General features: G+C 43.9%; 1 protein-coding gene across 4 annotated transcripts in view; it reads left to right on the top strand.

Moving 5' to 3' along the window:
- ZBBX (zinc finger B-box domain containing) overlaps positions 1–21,546 on the top strand; it is a 437,896-nt gene that overhangs the window by 196,113 nt on the left and 220,237 nt on the right. For all 4 annotated transcript variants that reach the window (XM_063916186.1, XM_063916188.1, XM_063916187.1 and 1 more), the window contains one exon: positions 15,680–15,800. In XM_063916186.1, the coding sequence (XP_063772256.1) occupies positions 15,680–15,800 (121 nt within the window). The remainder of the gene's footprint in view (positions 1–15,679; positions 15,801–21,546) is intronic.

Genomic DNA, 21,546 nt, shown 5'->3' with positions numbered 1-21,546 from the left:
AAGATGCATTTTCACTGCAAAAAATTCAAAAACACACGCTCAGCGCTACCGAGTCCCACTCATAGCATGGCATGACTTGAAGGGCTATTTAGCGTGACTGCAGCAAGGATGTAAGAGGACACATCCGTAACTTGACACCTTGACAAAACCGTGTTGCACTGCAGGTGGGGCAGACTTCACATGTGCATATAGGAGAGGGCTGTGTCCAAACTTAAGTCTAAATAACAGTATAAAAATAAAGCTGCCCAGTATGTGTGGGCTACATGCACAGACAGCCATCAACCATGTTAATACTCAGTTTATGGTTTGCTCCCAACTGAATCAGCTTAAATAGGTGTGATATTTTAAGTTGCCTTTACTCATGGAAAATAATTTGGCCATGAAAGGGCTAATAGAAAACAGCAGACAATTAATTATAAACACATTTTAAATGTCAACTCCTGTTTTACCTTGATATGCCCCATGGATGTCTGCTATTGCCTTTCTCCTTCTTTCCTACTACTACTTCACCTTTCTTGTGTATTCTTGCTGCTTTTGTGAGACACCAGGGGCAAAATGTACTAAAGTTTGATTTTGGTGATTCAAGGGATTTGACATTCTGTTTCAATTCGATTTCCATTCGATTTGGGTTGTACAGATTTACTAAAGACTAAATCGAATGTCAAATCAATTCTAAAGGCAGATTCAACTCACATCCCAATGGAAATCGAATATCTGAAAAACATCAATGTTTTCCCATAGTCTAACATGAAATCTCATTTACTAATCGAACCTCAAATATTTAGAATGATGTTAGACATTCAATTTTGGCTTCTAAACCCATTCTAATGATAGAAAATTCACAGTGATTACTTTTTAAGTACCCAACAGCATGTAAGGCAGTGTGGAAGTAGCAATAGTGGATATCCAAGGTAATTGGTAGGTTCCTGGTGCTCAGAACAAGGGAGATGTTGCGTAGTAAGTCCTGAGCACCAGAACGTGACGCTGAAATAAGGTGTGGTGTGGAAATAGCCCCTAGCACCCTACCTCCGTTGTTTTACCCGTGTGGTCAGTTCACGCCTGAGTGACTATGGTTTCTTGGGCCCACGGCAGCCGCGTTTGAAGGGCGGATTATGTCTGCCCAACTCCGATGCCCCCAGGTCTTAGCGTGAGACAAGGCGTGAACCGAGACAGGATAATAACAAGGGGACCTCTAACTAAAACAACAGAAAGCTAGGGGCTACTAACTACCCTAAAACTAAATATATGTGCGGCACGCCGCCAAAGGAAAAGAACAACAAAGGAAATGCTGTCCACACGCCGACACAATACTTTTGTGTACCGGCGGTGACAGCATAAGCAGAACCCTCTGCAAAACACCAGTAACTAAATATAACAAAAGAACACTGCGGCCTAGGCCGACGGACGCGGCAAAGCCGCTACTCACGGAACCGGTAAAACGGTACTGGCAAACGGACAGGAACCCCCAATGTAGCCGACACAGACTCTCAGAACCGAGGACAGGCAGAATCCCAAACGACAGACCGGTGGACACCAAGAAGCCAGGAACTCGACTAGGCACAGGCAAAGCCACAGGACTTCTGGACAGGAACACTTCACGGCAGGACACAGGAACCGACACAGGAATCGACACAGGAACCAACACTGGAAGCAGCTAGACAGACACTGCTAGACAGGAGCTCAGGAACTGGCAGGGACTAGCTCAGAACGCAAGAACTCTGGAAGTCTAGAAACTTGGAAATATCACCAGCGTCTGTGAATTGCACTGAGCCAGAATATAACTGAGTCTTAATTATGTCGTGCAGCTGCCCTGCTGCACAGCTGAGAGGTGCAATCAACAGACAGGTGAGGCTGAACACATGGGAACAAGCTGCAATTACACAGACTCACCACCGGCAGCAAACGAGTATTCTTAAACCAGAGCAACGGGAAATCCTGGCCTGCAAGACAACTATAAACATAAAATAGGAATGAACCACTACCTGTGGTTCATAACAGTACCCTCTCTTTAAGGGTGAGCTCCGGACACCCCATGACACCCACGGGGAACATAAACAGAAGTATAACATAAAATACATAACCAAAATGCAAAACAGGAATGAGTCACAGCCGTGGCTCATAACATTACCCCCCCCCTTGAGGAGGGGTCAAAGGACCCCAAAATTCAGGTTATCCAAAACAAGGTATACATTAATAAACCTGACACTGGAATAAACAGACAAAGACAAGTAACAGAAACAAGCTGTGGCAACAGCTTGTAACAGTGCCCCCCCCCTTGACAGTGGCCACTGGACACAAGACAAGGAAAAAAAATCTTTTAATATCAAGGCAAGAGTCAATAATATTTCTTTTTCTTTTTCTTCTTTTTACCCTGTGCTTGCTTGGCGACACCAGGAAAGGAAGAAACCTCTGGCTCAAAAAATTCTTCAAAACAAATAGGTCGAGCAATCAGATGCTTCTTCCGTCTCCTACCTGAGTGCCCCGGCATATAAGAAACCTCATCAGTTTCGGAATCTGAGAACAGACCATAGATTGGTTCCATTCCCCTAGGTACCGAAACTTTAGAAGATTTCCTGTAGGGAGAAGACAGGAAAGCACATCCAGTAGCAATGGTAATAGGCTGTGATCTTTGTGCCGAGTTTACAGTATACGGTGGACTCTCAGCATATAAGACGGGTGACCTAGAGGAACCTGAACCAATTTCTTTGGAACCATATCTCTTAATAACTGCATCACTGAATGCCGGGGGATCCTGAAGAATGGGACCTTAAGCTTTCATTAGGCTGGTCGCCCACTCAAAAGGCTCTCCTCTAAAGGAGTATATCAGATAGAGCACAAGGTTCTCTGAAGTGATGCCCAGAAATGGTCTAGACAACAAAATGGTGTAATAGTGTTTGTAAAGCGCCAGAAATTGGACTAAGTCCCCATCAAAGATTATAGATGTTGAGATATCAACAGAGTCAGGATCTGCTTCCTTCCCATCTGACTGACTAGAGTGCTTTGCTAGGACCTGGTCACTATTGACCTTACTCGAGGCTGAGACTTTCTCAACCCCACCTGGGGCAGTGACTTTCGGAACCCCACCTGGGGCAGTGACCCTCGGAACCCCACCTGGGGCAGTGGCCCTCGGAACCCCACCTGGGGCAGTGGCCCTCGGAACCCCACCTGGGTCTGTGACTTTCTGAACCCCACCTGGGGTAGTGACTTTCTGAACCCCACCCGGGGCAGTGACTTTCTGAACCCCACCCGGGGCAGTGACTTTCTGAACCCCACCCGGGGCAGTGACTTTCTGAACCCCACCCGGGACAGTGGCCTCCGGGAACCCCGCTGGGGCAGTGACCTCCGGGAACCCCGCCGTGGCAGTGACCTCCGGGAACCCCACTGGGGCAGTGGCCTCCGGGAACCCCGCTGGGGCCAGAACCTCGGATTCTTTTACTGGGACCGGGCCGTCGGCCTCCCTCACTGGGACCGGGCCGTCGGCCTCCCTCACTGGGACCGAGCCGTCGGCCTCCCTCACTGGGACCGAGCCGTCGGCCTCCCTCACTGGGACCGAGCCGTCGGCCTCCCTCACTGGGACCGAGCCGTCGGCCTCCCTCTCTGAGTCGATAATTATCGAAACTTCCCCCGCGACTATGACTTCCGGGACTTTTGCTGAAGCTATAACCTTCAGAACCTCCACTAACGCTATGCCTCTTGAGTCCTTTCCTGGGGAAGCGACTTCTAGACCCTTCTTTGGGGCTTTGTCTCTCGAGACCCCACTTGGGGATATTATTTCAAAGATCCCTTCTGGGGTTTTGCTTCTCGAGTTCCCTTCTAGAACTATGGTTTTAGACACCTTCTCTGGAGTTGCGCTTTTCAAGTCTCTACCTGGGGTAACAGCTTCTGAGACCCCTTCTGGTATTGACACCTGAGCTATAATATTCGATGTCCCTCTATAACCTAGAGCATCGGGTACCGCTCCAGGACTCTGGGCATCGGGCACCGCTCCAGGACCCTGGGCATCGGGCACCGCTCCAGGACCCTGGGCACCGGGCACCGCTCCAGGACCCTGGGCACCGCTCCAGGACCCTGGGCACCGGGCACTGCTCCAGGACCCTGGGCACCGCTCCAGGACCCTGGGCACCGGGCACCACTCCAGGACCCTGGGCATCAGGCACCACTCCAGGACCCTGGGCATCGGGCACCACTCCAGGACCCTGGGCATCGGGCACCACTCCAGGGGTTTGCAACTCTGCTTCCACAGGAAAATCAAGAGAGGAGAGAAACATTCTCCTTTGGTTCCTGAATCTATAATGGGGCTCCCTAGCCCAAGGACCCCAATTATAGGACAGAGTGCTTTTTAGTGTGGGTTGTGTGACAAGTACCTCTGCCACAGTAGAGACAGGAGTAGGTCTTGTATCCTGACTGAACTTGGCCAGAGGGCAGGACTTGTCGCCACACTTTGGCTTGCGCAACTCACAGGTCTGCAGATAGTGGCCTAAACCCCCACAATATAGGCATAAATCTAAGTTTCTGCGACGCAGACGCTCCTCTTCTGAGAGCCTGGGCCGCAGAAAACTTTCAAACTTTTTCTCTCTAATTAAACCTGAGGATTCACTTGTCAACATACTGTGAACAAGAGTCTCTTTAGAGAATGAACTCTCAAGAACGTCTGGCAAAATAAGCAAAATTTTGGTCAGAAGGTTTTGCAGTTGCTTTAAGGATTGCTGCAAAACTTCCAAAACTTCCAGCCGCTCAGGTTTCAAAGCACTGAAAGCAGAGTTCAGGGCTGAGAGAGACGCCTGCACGGCTTGCATAGTAGGCATAGGAGGATTTCAAATTAGACAAGACACGATTCTAAGACAAGATTCTAGACAAGATTCTTAGACAATATTCTAGACATGATTCTAAGACAAGATTCTAGAAAAGATTCTTAAACAAGATTCTAGACAAGACAAGACTGGACTGGATTTTTAAACTAGACAAGACAAGACTGGGCAGGATTTTTAAACACCGGACTGGATTCTGCACACTGAATTCTAGACAGGACTGGATTCTAAACACCGGACTGGATTCTGCACACTGAATTCTAGACAGGACTGGATTCTAGACAAGACACTGGACTGGGCCAAAAAAGAAAAAGCTTTATTTCTTTTTTGTAGTATGGCTGGTGATAATGTTAGGTTCCTGGTGCTCAGAACAAGGGAGATGTTGCGTAGTGAGTCCTGAGCACCAGAACGTGACGCTGAAATAAGGTGTGGTGTGGAAATAGCCCCTAGCACCCTACCTCCGTTGTTTTACCCGTTTGGTCAGTTCACGCCTGAGTGACTATGGTTTCTTGGGCCCACGGCAGCCGCGTTTGAAGGGCGGATTATGTCTGCCCAACTCCGATGCCCCCAGGTCTTAGCGTGAGACAAGGCGTGAACCGAGACAGGATAATAACAAGGGGACCTCTAACTAAAACAACAGAAAGCTAGGGGCTACTAACTACCCTAAAACTAAATATATGTGCGGCACGCCGCCAAAGGAAAAGAACAACAAAGGAAATGCTGTCCACACGCCGACACAATACTTTTGTGTACCGGCGGTGACAGCATAAGCAGAACCCTCTGCAAAACACCAGTAACTAAATATAACAAAAGAACACTGCGGCCTAGGCCGACGGACGCGGCAAAGCCGCTACTCACGGAACCGATACAAGTACTGGCAAACGGACAGGAACCCCCAATGTAGCCGACACAGACTCTCAGAACCGGAGGACAGGCAGAATCCCAAACGACAGACCGGTGGACACCAAGAAGCCAGGAACTCGACTAGGCACAGGCAAAGCCACAGGACTTCTGGACAGGAACACTTCACGGCAGGACACAGGAACCGACACAGGAATCGACACAGGAACCAACACTGGAAGCAGCTAGACAGACACTGCTAGACAGGAGCTCAGGAACTGGCAGGGACTAGCTCAGAACGCAAGAACTCTGGAAGTCTAGAAACCTGGAAATATCACCAGCGTCTGTGAATTGCACTGAGCCAGAATATAACAGTCTTAATTAATTATGTCGTGCAGCTGCCCTGCTGCACAACTGAGAGGTGCAATCAACAGACAGGTGAGGCTGAACACATGGGAACAAGCTGCAATTACACAGACTCACCACCGGCAGCAAACGAGTATTCTTAAACCAGAGCAACGGGAAATCCTGGCCTGCAAGACAACTATAAACATAAAATAGGAATGAACCACTACCTGTGGTTCATAACAGTACCCTCTCTTTAAGGGTGAGCTCCGAACACCCCATGACACCCACGGGGAACATAAACAGAAGTATAACATAAAATACATAACCAAAATGCAAAACAGGAATGAGCCACAGCCGTGGCTCATAACAGTAATGGTATGTTGTGCATCTACCTACACAATACAAATCACCACCTGACTGAAATGACCCTGGAGGATCAATCAGAGCACCATCAGCAGCTTAATGAGTTTAATAGTGCACATATTTATACTTATAGACATCAAACGTATTCCATTGTTATGCAATAGATAGCACCAGAGCACAATACTGGCCAATTTGGCTGGAAAATATATAGAAATTTAAAGTCATGAGTGAAGTAACTGGCTATCCTGGTTCAACCCATGATGCCTACATCCTCAGTAATTCATCCCTGTCTGCAACAAAACTTGTGGGACAAATGCCAGAGGGATGTTTGTTGTGTACGATACCACTATGTGCTGATAAAGCAACTAATAGTAAATGTTACTACAGGTTGAGTATCCCATATCCAAATATTCCGAAATACGGAATATTCTGAAATACGGACTTTTTTGAGTGAGAGTGAGATAGTGAAACCTTCGTTTTTTGATGTTTCAATGTGCACAAACTTTGTTTAATACACAAAGTTATTAAAAATATTGTATTAAATGACCTTCAGGCTGTGTGTATAAGGTGTATATGAAACATAAATGAATTGTGTGAATGTAGACACACTTTGTTTAATGCACAAAGTTAGTAAAAATATTGGCTAAAATTACCTTCAGACTGTGTGTATAAGGTGTATATGTAACATAAATGCATTCTGTGCTTAGACTTAGGTCCCATCACCATGATATCTCATTATGGTATGCAATTATTCCAAAATACGGAAAAATCCCATATCCAAAATACCTCTGGTCCCAAGCATTTTGGATAAGGGATACTCAACCTGTATATTGTTTTAATTTGTTTTTCTTCCACCAAAAAAGGTTATTTAGGCTATGGTGGTTGCTCTTGACTTCTGACTCCATTGTCAAAATCACAAACTCCTGCTGAGCATAAGTATAAAGAGGCACATATAGTCACCCAATCCATAACAGAATGCATCTTTGTTTTTGTTTTGTTTTTTCCGAAGGGCATATTATTATATCATTTTGCAAAATGTTCGACATTGTGCTCTGCCTCCGTCTGTTGCATAATTGCACAAAAAACCACTCCCCCCCAAAATAAATGTATTATTATTATTATTATTATTATTATAAGCAGGGAGCAGGCAGAGGTTTTTCGACCAAAAACTGACCCGCGAACACATAAAGTTGAAGGCAGGCAGGAAGGCAGATTAGGAGTAAGTTTATTCTCAACTATATCATCTTTTTTTTCTTTTTTTATTTAAAAAGCACTACATTTTTACCATCAGTTATGTCTTCATGTATAAAACAGTGTAAAGAGAGAGCTTCCCCTTTAATTAGTGTGCATGTGATACATTTGGACCAATAGAAAGCAATGAGGAAGTTCTATTCGATTTTACATTCAATTTTGCTGAGGATTTCAATGGGGATTTGAGGTTCGATTTAGGAAGGGATTTCATAAATTTAATTCTAAATCCCTTCCAAACATGAATCCACATTGAATTTGATTTGAAAATCGAATGTGAAATCGATTTGAAGTAAATAAGGGATTTTTTTACAAAGTTTAGAAACTCCAAAAGGAATTGATTCAATTGATTTTGAAGATTCATAAAGTGCTTCCCAAAATCAAATTTTAGTAAAGGTAAGCAGAAGAATAAGATGTTGCCACAAGCGCTAAAACTCTTCTGGGCTCACCTGACCTTTGCGGGTTTATTTACAAAATTTTGGGTTTTACAACCTGGCACATCTGATCATTTTATATTGCCTGATATTTTAAAGGACAATGCTTTTATTAGCAAGATATGGTTAGTAAAAGCATTGCCCTTTTAATTATCGGGCATAAGCAGAATCAGAAGTCCCAGGTTTTACAACCCGATACTGCATAAATAAACCCCTTGGTGTTTGCATTGCACAAAGGTTGTACATAGAAACAGCCTATTAAACAGACCATACACACTGAAAGATTACTTGGTTGAAAAATAATATTGTAGCCACTATCACGATGAAGAGGTAATTGGTTCTCACTCAGGTTAATAGATGTAAAAATGTAGAAAATTAGGTTCCCTGTGCAGAATAGTATATGGGTATATTTTCCCATTAAATAAGGATTAGTTTCATTAAATATGCAGCATTGTAGTTGCAGCGATGTACATAACTTATTAATGGGTGTCTGAGTGCTTAGCCTGTGCTGGAAGACACCCCCCACCCCCACCAAATAAGTCTCTTTGTATTCCTCATCCCGCTGTACAACAGACCCATTTAGAATACACATGACTTTCTCTTTAGATCACAACTTATGAGACTTGACTTCTTATTCTTCAGCCCACTGAGGAAACGCAAACACATTTTTATTCTATTTAATCCATATACCATAAAACATTTTTTTGCAATTCAGATCATTCTTCATCATCAAAGGTTTGTACATTAGCATTTTGCATTTCATTTCTCACTAATTACATATTTAGCATCTGAAGTCTCACTTGCCAGCAAACATACTCTGTTGGTGCTTTGAGTTTTAACTATATTGGGATATTAAAACTGTAAAGTAACAGAGCTTGCTTATTAGGGATATACATGCAGTATTTGCCAGCACTGTCTTACAGTAAGGCTTTGCAAGACACTCATTCCAGCTATTGTGGCACCACAGACGGAGCAGCTGTTACATCCAGTTAGCTAACTGGTAGATAAGAATATCATCTGTTTACTTGCAGAAAGGCATACTTATAGCACAATGTGCCTGATTCTGAGATGCCCACTTGCAGCCTCTTGAGACTTGGCGTTTCCGCCTCAGAGCTTCTTCAGGCTTACCATTAGTCGCTTCATGGAAACCTGCAATAGCCCAAAGGCAGGTGCAAGTTCTCCCCGGTACCTAGGCCGGGTCTCTGAGCTACACTGTTATGGTAGTGGAAGCTCCCAGCTACCATAGACCATACCATACCATACACAACTTGGGCCAAGATGTAAGAGGACACATCTGTATAGTCATAAATCAAATGTGTTCTGAAATTCTAAGTCAGGCCTGGCCAACCTGTGGCTCTCCAGCTGTTGTGAAACTACAAGTCCCAGCATGCCCTGCCACAGTTTCAACAATCCCTAATAACAAAACTGTGATAGGGCATGCTGGGATTTGTAGTTTCACAACAGCTGGAGAGCCACAGGTTGGCCAGGTCTGTTCTAAGTCATCCCTGAAATATGTGGAATAATCTCTTCTGGTACAGATACTGTATGTCCTGACTTACTGGGTGTTTTTACACCCCATGGTGCGAGATGCCTGGTATGACTGAGATGCTGCAAGAAAAGAGGCGTACCATTTTTCTGTACATTTTACATTACTTAGTTGTATCACAGTCACAGTGATAAGCTAAACACAGTACTACAGACACTAGATAGAGGATACCAATCAAAGTAAACAACAGGCGCTGGTATGGGGTGTTTCAGCCAAGCAGCTACTTAAGAGGGGGTTAGTCAGGCCTCCTAAATACAGCCAATAGAAAGTTATACATGGTGGTGTAAATGTAGCGCTATGTTATTATACAGTTACAGGGTAATAACACATCACCAGGATGGAATTATTAAATGTTTAATGTATAAAGAAGATTATATACTGCTTAAAAACAATAAAAAATATATAAGAGAAATAAGACTGATATATTGTATATCTGAGCAGATGTCTCCTCCATGACAGTGTCCATATATGGAATTGGTACATGTTTTATCCTGATTAGAACCGGTACCAATGAACGCTTCCGATACCAGTATATGTTGACGTTGATAAGGTTGCTAAGGAGCCGTGACCCGCATCCCCCCTCTTCACCTGGCAGCAGTCACATGACGGGGAAGCGGTCTGTGGTCGGCGGGGCCGTAAGTGCAACGCTGCACTCGGAAGCTGTCAGGAGTTGGCACCCGGTGCAGCAACAGGTAACGAGTGGCGGCTTATCAGGGCTAATAGGAAAGCCCTAGATGATATAATTACCTGCGGTGATGTACCGCGGGTACTTGGCTATCCCCCAAAGTCGTAGACAAAGCACAGCAGAACTTGGTGTGAGGAGAACCAGTGGCTGCTTGCGCCAAAGCCCATTTTACACAGTTCCAGACTCTGTCAAACACACATGTACAAATGTCACACACTTCACTGATCAGTGTACGCTAGTAGTGTAGTTTTGTTGCTTCTGTGTTCTAATTATGTGAATAAGACACACATAATTGAAACACAGAGTCCCATACACATAAGTGTATGGGCTTTGGGCCACATCTGTTCCCTGAGAAACTATTTTGCTGTGCTATTGTTCCTATGGTGTTAATTGGGTTAGATGGCTCAAGACATCACCCAATTAAGCTATAACCAGTAACAAGGAGAGATAACAATGGCCCTATGTGAGCTATATATAGCCCGTGGTGCTCTTCTGTTGATTACATCAATGTTAAAAATTTAAATGACTCATTAATTGCAATAAAATTGGCAGGGGGCTGTGCAACTAAGCAACTAAGAAATGTAAGTGAATATGTAACACATTTGGGGCTAAATATGGATCTTTAACAAATCTAAACTAGAATGTGAGAAAGTATATTTCATTGTGGCTGTTTTTACTGTGATTTGCTTTTTGCTTATTTTGTATACAAACGTTAAGTTGCTGAGTACACTTCTCTGTCCTCCGGTACCGGGAAAGCATGGGACAGGGGGAGGAGTGGTAGGTTGGAACACTCGCCCTCTGGTGTCACCCAGAGATGCGGCTAGCCCTAATACAGCGGGCCCAGCAGCTTGCTGCAGACATCCTCTGTGGCACCGGTATGCGGGGTGTTTGTTGGCCGCTCGTCAGTACATGGGAGTGTTGGGTCACAGAAAGCATTGTCCTCCCCCTTCCATCTATAGTTCTACCTGGAGTCACATGGAGATATATTGTATGGGTCAGCTGGTGAGAGTGAACGGGGGATGATGAGTAATGTGGATGGCTCTGCAGGGCTTGTAGTGGAGGGTTGGTGGGTTAATGTGAGTCACTTCCAATGCATTTTGGTGTACATGCAAGTCTTTTCCAATGCATTTTGGTGTACATGCCTTGGTCTGTGGCAGCAGAGGTCCAAGTGCCCTGTGCGACTGCATGGCTCGCCCGTCCCTAGAAAGGACATTGGATAAGGTGACACAGCTGAGGCATAACTAGGAGTAAATGGTCCTTGTAGAAAAAACAAAGGGTCCTCACACATCACAATTGAAAAAATATATAATTTACACAGAATATAAAGTAAAACAGAGCAATAGCTTAAGATATATTCAATGTCTGACAGAGTCTGCATAATACAGGTTAAGTATCCCATATCCAAATATTCCGAAATACAGACTTTTTTGAGTGAGATAGTGAAACCTTTGTTTTCTGATGGCCCAATGTACACAAACTTTGTTTAATACACAAAGTTATAAAAAATATTGTATTGTATGACCTTCAGGCTGTGTGTATAAGGTGTATATGAAACATAAATGAATTCTGGGAATGTACACACACTTTGTTTAATGCACATTTTTATAAAAAATATTGGCTAAAATGACCTTCAGGCTGTGTGTATAAGGTGTATATGTAACATAAATGCATTCTGTGCTTAGATTTAGGTCCCATCACCATAATATCTCATTATGGTATGCAATTATTCCAAAATACGGAAAAATCCGATATCCAAAATACCTCTGATCCCAAGCATTTTGGATAAGGGAGACTCAACCTGTAATAATAATCATCAGTGCTAATAATATTTTTCAGAGCCGAGCTCATTATAGATATTCATGGATGATGAACCATTTGGGTTGCTGATATAGTAGAGGAGACAGGTCTTTAAGGGTAATTCAGACCTGATCCTAGAAGCAAATTTGTTAGCAATTATGAAAAACCATGGGGGTCATTCCGACCTGGTCGCACGCAGGCGGAATTTTGCACTGCTGCGACCAGGTAATCGCCGCCTACAGGGTAGGGGGTAAACGCTGTGCAGGGGAGCGATCGCTTGTGCAGAGAGCTGCACAAACAAAAGTTTGGTCAGTTTCTGCACAGCTCAGGACTTACCCACCCGCTGCAATGATCCTTGCTGGAGCTGCCGTCAGGATCCCTCCCTGGAAACGGCCGGACACTCCTAGGAAACGGTGAGTTGACACCCCCAGCTGGCCTCTTTCAGTCAATCTTCTTGCATTCGCTGCTGCGAACGCATTCTTTGTTGTTTTCGTCGCTGCCCGGCGATGGATGTCGCCGGGCAGCGACGTGCCTGCGCATTGCGGCCCGCACGCATGCGCTGTTGAGACCTGATTGCACGGCTGCAAAAAACTGCATAATGCGATCGAGTCGAATGACCCCCCATGTGCACTGCAGGTGGGGCAGATATAACATGTGCAGAGAGAGTTGGATTTGGGTGGGTTATTTTGTTTCTTTGCAGGGTAAATACTGGCTGCTTTATTGTTACACTGCAATTTAGATTTCGCACCCCAACACCCCACCCAAATCTAACTCACTCTGCACATGTTATATCTGCCCCTCCTGCAGTGCTCATGGTTTTGCCCAACTGCTAACAAATTTGCTGCTGTGATCAACTCTGAATTACCCCCTTTGTGTAGTGTGAGATGGGGGCTTTTAGCATTGGGCGTTTTCACTAGGAACTAAAGTTTTAAATGTAAAAATTATGTACAATCATTTGAAAAAGAGAACAGTATCCCACGTACCCATTTACACAGATGTGATTGGTCCACTCACCACTGGTAGCATAGAGAACAAAAAAATACCTCTACATCAAAATGAAAGCATACCTTTAATTGCCGTAACATAGAATATTTGTTTAGCCATGCTGAAGTAATTGACATTTAACATTTTGAATCAGTTTTAGAGCTGAAAAACAAAGAAAATTTCAGCTGCTGTTTTTACGCTGAGTTTTCTTAGAGCAGCACACTCAAAATGATAACTTTAGCCGATTTCAGATGCGTTTTCATCCAACTGGAAAGCTGCCATCTGACACTACACTTAAGGCCTAATTCTGAGTCGGCACTGTGCTAATATTCAAGCAAATGGTCATTGTTTTTCAACTGCACATGCTTTTAAGTTGCTAAACCGTTTCATAGCTCCTGTGTTCCACAGTGTGTATGCACAGAGTTGCATCTCAAATTCAGTAACGACTCCGCTGCTGATCCTGGGGACAGGAATTTAGCACATATATTACATACAACATTACATGTATGTTTAAATGTGTTAACAGCCCACGAAGAGCGTGGCTACATCTGTATATACAGGCGTTAGTTCTCAGACTGAGGTCCTTACATGGTTGCATAAGCAACAGGTAATGATCATCCAAGCTGTAGGTACAGTACTCGTCCCTGATGCATCTCATCCATTTGTATAAGAATGTTTGGGAACTTCGTGTAGCAATCCTCTTCCATATAATGAAATGGGATGACATATATTGCCATACATCATCAGTGGTAAAGATGGTATTGGATATTACAGGTGAATGGTTATACTCACCCTTTTTATATTAATGAAGCGCTTTGGACATTTATTTAAAATTCCTGATGTCCGTTGGTTATTAATGCCAAGAGTAGATCTAAGGAGGTGATATTGTAACAGGATATACTACAACCGCATAAATAGTGCGTAAAAGGTAAAAAAAATGATTTTAACTTTGCCTTGATTGTTAAAGAAATACAAAAAGAATTAGCACTAAAGAAAAAGCCGTTCATTAGATCTCTTAAAGACCGCTTAAAGGCATTTCTGGTCATTCTCCATCTACCAGCCTGAGGAAGCGGATGGATTCTCCATGAAATATATATGGTATTTAATGGTAACTGTCATTTGATCTCTTTTAACTCCTTTTTCTTAAGTGCTAATTATTTTAGTATTTTAAAAAAAGAAAATATATATATATTTTAATCTTTTAAGCACTATTTATGCAATAGTAATACATCCTTTTTCAATTTCAATATCACCTTCTTGGAGCATCAGGAATTTCCTACAGTACATTAATACGAAAAGGGTGAGTATAGTCATTCACCTGTGTTTTCCAGTACCGTCTTTACTATTGACGTGTGCGATGTCTAGCAATCTGTGTCATCCCTGCTAATTATATGACATTGAAAGAGGATCGCTAAAGGATTTCCCAGTCATTCCTACTTGAATGGATAAGAAGCATTAATGATATGTACCTACTGCAGCTCGAATGATTATCTGTTGCTTATGTAACTACGGAAGAACATTGGTGGTTATTCCGAATTGTTCGCTCGTTGCCAATTTTCGCTATGCTGCGATTTGTTGCTAAATGCGCATGGTATGCAGCGCGCATGCGCTTAGTTATTTAACTAAAAACGTAGCAGTTTTGCTGTTGTTCGTGCGGTGCTTTTCAGTCGCACTGCTGATCGGTGAGTGATTGACAGGAAAGGGGCGTTTCTGGATGGTAACTGATCGTTTTCCGGGAGTGTGCTAAAAAACGCAGGCGTGCCAGGCAAAAACGCGGGAGTGTCTGGAGAAACGGGGGAGTGGCTGGCCGAATGCAGGGCGTGTTTGTGACGTCAAAGCAGGAACTAAACGGACTGAGGTGATCGCAATCTAGGAGTAGGTCTGGAGCTACTCAGAAACTGCAAGGAATTATTTAGTAGCAGTTCTGCTAATCTTTCGTTCGCTATTCTGCTAAGATAAGATACACTCCCAGAGGGCGGCGGCCTAGCGTTTGCAATGCTGCTACAAGCAGCTAGCGAGCGAACAACTCGGAATGACCACCATTGTTGTGAGAACTGTCCAACAGCTCTATATAATCCAAAGAGGGTGAGTCTTCATTTTTATTTAATAGTGTCATAGTATATGACCGTGTGCACTATCTGTTTTGTCATTTTATTCAACATTTTTGTCAATTTATTCTATATTTAAATTGAGTGAAGCCACATTGAATACACACGGACACTCAAGACGCGCCAGAACCACCCATTTCCCTTTTGTACTTGCTTTGAGGAGCCACATTGAAAGGTTACTTGCTTGGCTGCACACTTAGGGCTAAATTTAGGGCTAAATTTACTTAAGCTTCTAAAAATGAAAAGAGGTGATGTTGCCTATAGCAACCATTCAGATTCTGTCTATCATTTTCTAGGATGCAATAGAGAAATGATAGAATCTGATTGGTTGCTATGTGCAACATCACCTCTTTTTTTTTATTTTTTAGAAGCTTTAGTAAATTCACCCCAAAGATCTCTATTGACGCAGGTCAACAACCTGATAAGACATTATAGTGGACTGCAGTTTCCACTGTCATTCATTAAAAAGCAGAACATGCAATTATTCTCATACAGAACTTCTGTGTTGTGCTTCCTAGATGGTATTGGTAATTCCGAGGCTCAAACTGTCCTGACTATGCTGGCAAAACCATGTGACATTGAGTTTAAAGAGAACGGCTTAAGCTACATGGACAAGCTGATCTTAAAAAAATACAGAAGGTACAGTATATCTTAAATAAAATAGAAAACTCTATTATTTGCAACTTTAATTAAAATCAAAGGGAGTATCCACTATCAAAACTTCCTTATAATAGTATGTCATTGTAATTTGTTGCTATGTGCTAATTGTGAGGTAGGAGTAAAGCAAATATACGGCAAGGAACCGTGAACATGGACAAACCAATGCAAGGAGTTCAAAACCATTTATTTATTTTTTGCATACAGGGTAAATACGTTCTGCATTTACATGCAACCCACAAATGCTGAACAGCTTTATTTTTACACTGCAAGTCAGATCTGAGCTTGTACACGACGCTTTCAAATCAAAATCTCCCTGCACAATTTAATTCTGCCCCACCTGCAATGCAACACAGTTACTTCTTTTTTGCTTTACTCCCACCTCAGGATAAAGCCCTGTGTCTTATATTGAAGATAAACACCATTCTGTTACATTCCATACTTTCTGACACCTTTCCCATTCATAAGAAAGTTTTTTTTAAGTGAAAAATGTGTTAGAAACATAGATACTGAACTGTCAAAGGTGTAGATGAGAGTAATCTATTGCCCATATTACTGTTAAGGTTTTGTGGCTTTAATGTATGAAATGTGGCAGGGCTGTTTGTAGGGCAGTGCGGCCGGAAACCATCGCACAGGGCTGGTAATCTCTGGCGGTAGAACCCGCCATGCTCACCCACCTCCACAATTCCTATTGCAACACCTGCTGCGATGCATGTTACGCTAGCTGTATGCCTGGCTCCTTCTCTCCGGATTCCTGCCCTGCTCTCTACTGTGTAGGGACTTCCTCATTACCTGCCAAAAGCCAACACCTGTCACTCACACATGGCAACCTTGGCTCCAACTATCTCAGAAACCGAATGAGGAGGGAGGGTAACCTTATATTACATCTACCCGTAGTGTAGGACTGGGGCATGAAGGGCCCACCGAGGGAATGCAGTCATAAGAGACCATGCTTAGAGGCTTAGCAAAGCATTAGTGAGTGCATGGTCAGGGCCCTTAGATAAATATATATACTGTATTTCTCCGGCAGGGTCCACAGGTTATCCATAGCATAAAATTGGGATATGATGACGCGACAGCGGATTTGCACCAAACGGTCAAAGCTTTCGACCTCCCAGCATGCAATGGGCCTGTCCAAGAATCCCCGCCTCCTGGCTCAGGCAAATTAGTTTTTTGTGTGGTGCTGCAAGAACCAGACCATGGTCAGTGGGCTGCTGGTTTTTAGCAGCCATAAGCTTTTTATTTTATTTTTATAGTCTTACTATTTGTTTTGAGCGATCTTTCTAAAAAAAGCATCTTATAAGTACCTTGGAAAGAGTCACTCCAACAACTCCTCGACGGGTCGCAACAACGCTTACCCACGTGTACAGTGCTGTTTCGGCGGGTGTCTGTGTAGGATGTACTAGCATGCATGATAATGTACCAGATTAATAACAGCAATGTACTATAAACAATACACCATAGTCCTGTGCAGTAATGTGACTTATGTATAATTATAATTCAAGAGCACAGTCTGGAACCTAATCCCTTAAGGAATTTGGCTCCCAGTGCATACAAAAAAAGTGAACCCCCCCTATGGACATTTAAAAAAATGAAACATCTGTGCGCGGCATAGGAGCACGTGAAAAAAGGGGTGTGGCCTGACTGGAAGCAGCATGGCCTCACTGGAAAAGACTACCTTACACCCCAGTTTTGCACTCCCAGACATTGGCCACCACAGGAAAAAATAATTCCTGATTCCTGCCCCTTACATTGTAATTTTTCCTCCTTATAGTAATGCACCTTACACAGTATGCCACACACCATAAAGTCCATCACACATAATACCACACACTTTATTGCCCATAACAAATTATACCACATACCATAATGCCCATTACACATTATGCCACACACCGCAATGCCCCTTACACATTCTGCCACACACCATAATGCCCATTACACATTATACCACACACCATAATGCCCCTTACACATTATGCCACACACCATAATGTCCATTACACATTATACCACACACTGTAATGCCCCTTACACATTTTGCCACACACCATAATGTCCATTACAGATTATACCACACACCATAATGCCCATTACACATTATACCACAGACTGTAATGCCCATTACACATTATGCCACACACCATAATGCCCATTATACATTATGCCACACACCATAATGCCTATTACACAATATGTCATGCACCGTAATGCGCTTTACACATTATGCATCACACCATAATGCTTCTTACACAATATGTACCACACACCATAATGCCGCTGGCACCATATTATGCCACACAGTTATGCCCCTTATAAATTATACCCTACAGTTTTGCCCATGACACCATATTATGCCCCACAGTTATGCATCACACAATAATGTCCCTTACAGATTATGGCTGCATACATGGAACTACAAGTCCCAGTATGAACACCTGGAACAGACCCCCATATGCCATCCCAATGATAGATATTTGTAGATTCTCCTATAGATTCTCTGCTGCTGACATAAAAGGTGTTGACATGGCTAGATCATGTAGTTACAGTCAGTAAGAAATTGGGAGTGGGAAATATATTTTAAAGCCATTTAACAACTGTCTGGTTAAAACTAATGTATACAGTCAATTTTCCCTTCCTTTTACTACAAAGAAAATCACTGCATTGTTCTGGGTATTGACATATCTTGTTTAAACTTATAATTGACTAACTGATTGTATTTGCATCACAGACATAAACACTTTTGTTTATTAATATTGGCATAGTCAGCGATACTGTGTTCGGTGAAAAAAAATTGTGCTAAGATCCTGGAAAATGACGGTTGTCACACATTTCATAGCCCCAGAGCACCCCAATATTTTCATTGCACAAAGGATGCATTCTAAATCATGTCCCAGAAAGATGAAAATGCCACTTACCCGCGAGGTCACACCCCTTTCTGGGTTTGTCACTATTTTACAAAATAAGGATGGGGGGGGGGGGGGAGATATGGGGCGCCCGTGTTATTTTCTAGACCAGGGCGCCAAATGTCTAGTTACGGTTCTGATGCCAGCACACACAAATATATTTTTTATTTGTGTATGTTTCATATAATGACATGTATTAAAAAGTATATCCTTCCATACAGAGAAGAGGAGGCAGGGTTCTGATAGCACAGAAACTTAATTACTGTTGCATTAAGTAAAATAATAATAATATTATGTAAACATTTTGGACTACTGGAATATTAAACTAATTTAGTCCTATTTGTCTATTAGGATTTAATAACATAATTGACTGGAGAATATAACTTATCTGTTTTTCCTAGTGATGTCAATTTGTAAAAAAACTTTAACGCATACAGGGTTTGTCAAACCTAGGGCGGGATGTAATGAAGTCCAAGTTCGGTGGCCATGCGGGATGCCGGCCGAACTTGGACTTTTTTTTAAAGGTGCAATCATTTACAAGGCTAAACCATGCCTTGTACATGATCCCACACCATCGGCTGCGCAAGCGTATGGATTGAAGTATGCATGCGCGAGGCCAAACAGTGAAAAAATCCAGCAACTTTTTTGATCGCTAGGCGCATGCAAGTTGATTGATAGGAAGCCGGCGTTTGGTAACTGGTCATTTTCTGGGAGTGTCAGGAAAAACGCAGGCGTGGCCAGATGTTTTCAGGGAAGGTATGTGACTGTACACGCGCTGTATCTGCATCACATGTGTGTGAAAGCTGCAGCGTGATCGCCAGGAAGTGACCTGTTGTGGGAGGTAACATGGCGTTTGCGGGGAGTGGTTGAGGAAACGCAGGCATGTCCTCTGACGTCAGCTTCGATTCCTGCAATTGAAAACTTGGCGCCTGGTGCAACTGCATTCTCATTATTCTGAGCAGCCCTGGGTCAACCACAACTGTCGATGGTATTTGATTTCTGCGTATGCGTCGCAGATTTTTAGCAGAAGCAGGATTGAGAAGATCGCTATTTCTGTTTCAGTAGCGATCCAAGCTGAATAAGGTCCTATGTACGTGGGGCATCTTAGAGACTGTATCTGTATCTAATATAATTTATTAAGCAGCGGTTTTGCGAGGGGTGCATTATACTGGCATGGATTGTAACTCTCCTCCTTCGCCTCATTACCGAGGCGAAGCAGGAAGCACTAGCGACAAGATGTTAGAACATCTTGTTTGCTAGAGCGAGGGAGTGTAGATAGTAGCGCTGATATAGACAGGGGTGTATATCGCCCCTGTCATTGTACACACAGCACCACTGCCATAGATGGGACGAAGTGGTATCTGATAACGCTATAGTAGGGAGGCACACAGCATGGGGTCCCCCTGCCATAACGTTAACCAGCCCAACTGGTGAGTCCAGGGCTGGAATCCCTAGTAAAGTTGAGACCTCTCCAAAATTTGGGGTCCCCCCCCAAGGGACAACAAACCCTGTGCTATTTCGTGCACCCATGGTGGCGGTGGGTGTGGGGTTAATAATAAAAGTGTTAATAAACTTGTTTTTTAAAGGCAGCCTAGAACTCCCAGCAAGCCTGCCCCAGCATGATGGTACCTGTAGAACCTCAAGTGCCAGCATGCCTGGATACTAAGGGCCTGCTGGCACTTGTTGTCCACCTGTAAAAGAAAACAATAGACACATATTAAATGTTGTACTACTTTATTTCTCTAACGTCCTAGTGGATGCTGGGAACTCCGAAAGGACCATGGGGAATAGCGGCTCCGCAGGAGACTGGGCACAACTAAAGAAAGCTTTAGGTCACCTGGTGTGCACTGGCTCCTCCCACTATGACCCTCCTCCAAGCCTCAGTTAGATATTTGTGCCCGGCCGAGCTGGATGCACACTAGGGGCTCTCCTGAGCTTCTAGAAAGAAAGTATATGTTAGGTTTTTTATTTTACAGTGAGACCTGCTGGCAACAGGCTCACTGCACCGAGGGACTAAGGGCAGAAGAAGCGAACCTACCTGCTTGCAGCTAGCTTGGGCTTCTTAGGCTACTGGACACCATTAGCTCCAGAGGGATCGACCGCATGGAACTGGCCTTGGTGTTCGTTCCCGGAGCCGCGCCGCCGTCCCCCTTACAGAGCCAGAAGCAAGAACAGGTCCGGAAAATCGGCGGCAGAAGACTTCTGTCTTCACCAAGGTAGCGCATAGCACTGCAGCTGTGCGCCATTGCTCCTCATACACACTTCACACTCCGGTCACTGAGGGTGCAGGGCGCTGGGGGGGGGGGCGCCCTGAGAAGCAATAAAAACACCTTGGCTGGCAAAACAATCACAATATATAGCCCCAGAGGCTATATATGTGATAAATACCCCTGCCAGAATCCATAACAAAGCGGGAGAAAAGTCAGCGAAAAAGGGGCGGAGCTATCTCCCTCAGCACACTGGCGCCATTTTCTCTTCACAGTGCAGCTGGAAGACAGCTCCCCAGGCTCTCCCCTGTAGTTTTCAGTCTCAAAGGGTTAAAAAGAGAGGGGGGGCACTAAATTTCGGCGCAATACTGTATATACAAGCAGCTATTGGGGAAAATTCACTCAGTTATAGTGTTAATCCCCACATTATATAGCGCTCTGGTGTGTGCTGGCATACTCTCTCTCTGTCTCCCCAAAGGGCTTTGTGGGGTCCTGTCCTCAGTCAGAGCATTCCCTGTGTGTGTGCGGTGTGTCGGTACGGCTGTGTCGACATGTTTGATGAGGAGGCTTGTGTGGTGACGGAGCAGATGCCGATAAATGTGATGTCGCCCCCTG

This window comes from Pseudophryne corroboree, chromosome 4, assembly GCF_028390025.1.
Source record: "Pseudophryne corroboree isolate aPseCor3 chromosome 4, aPseCor3.hap2, whole genome shotgun sequence".
NCBI classification, from domain to species: Eukaryota; Metazoa; Chordata; class Amphibia; order Anura; family Myobatrachidae; genus Pseudophryne; species Pseudophryne corroboree.
This window is presented reverse-complemented; position numbering and strand designations above follow the sequence as displayed.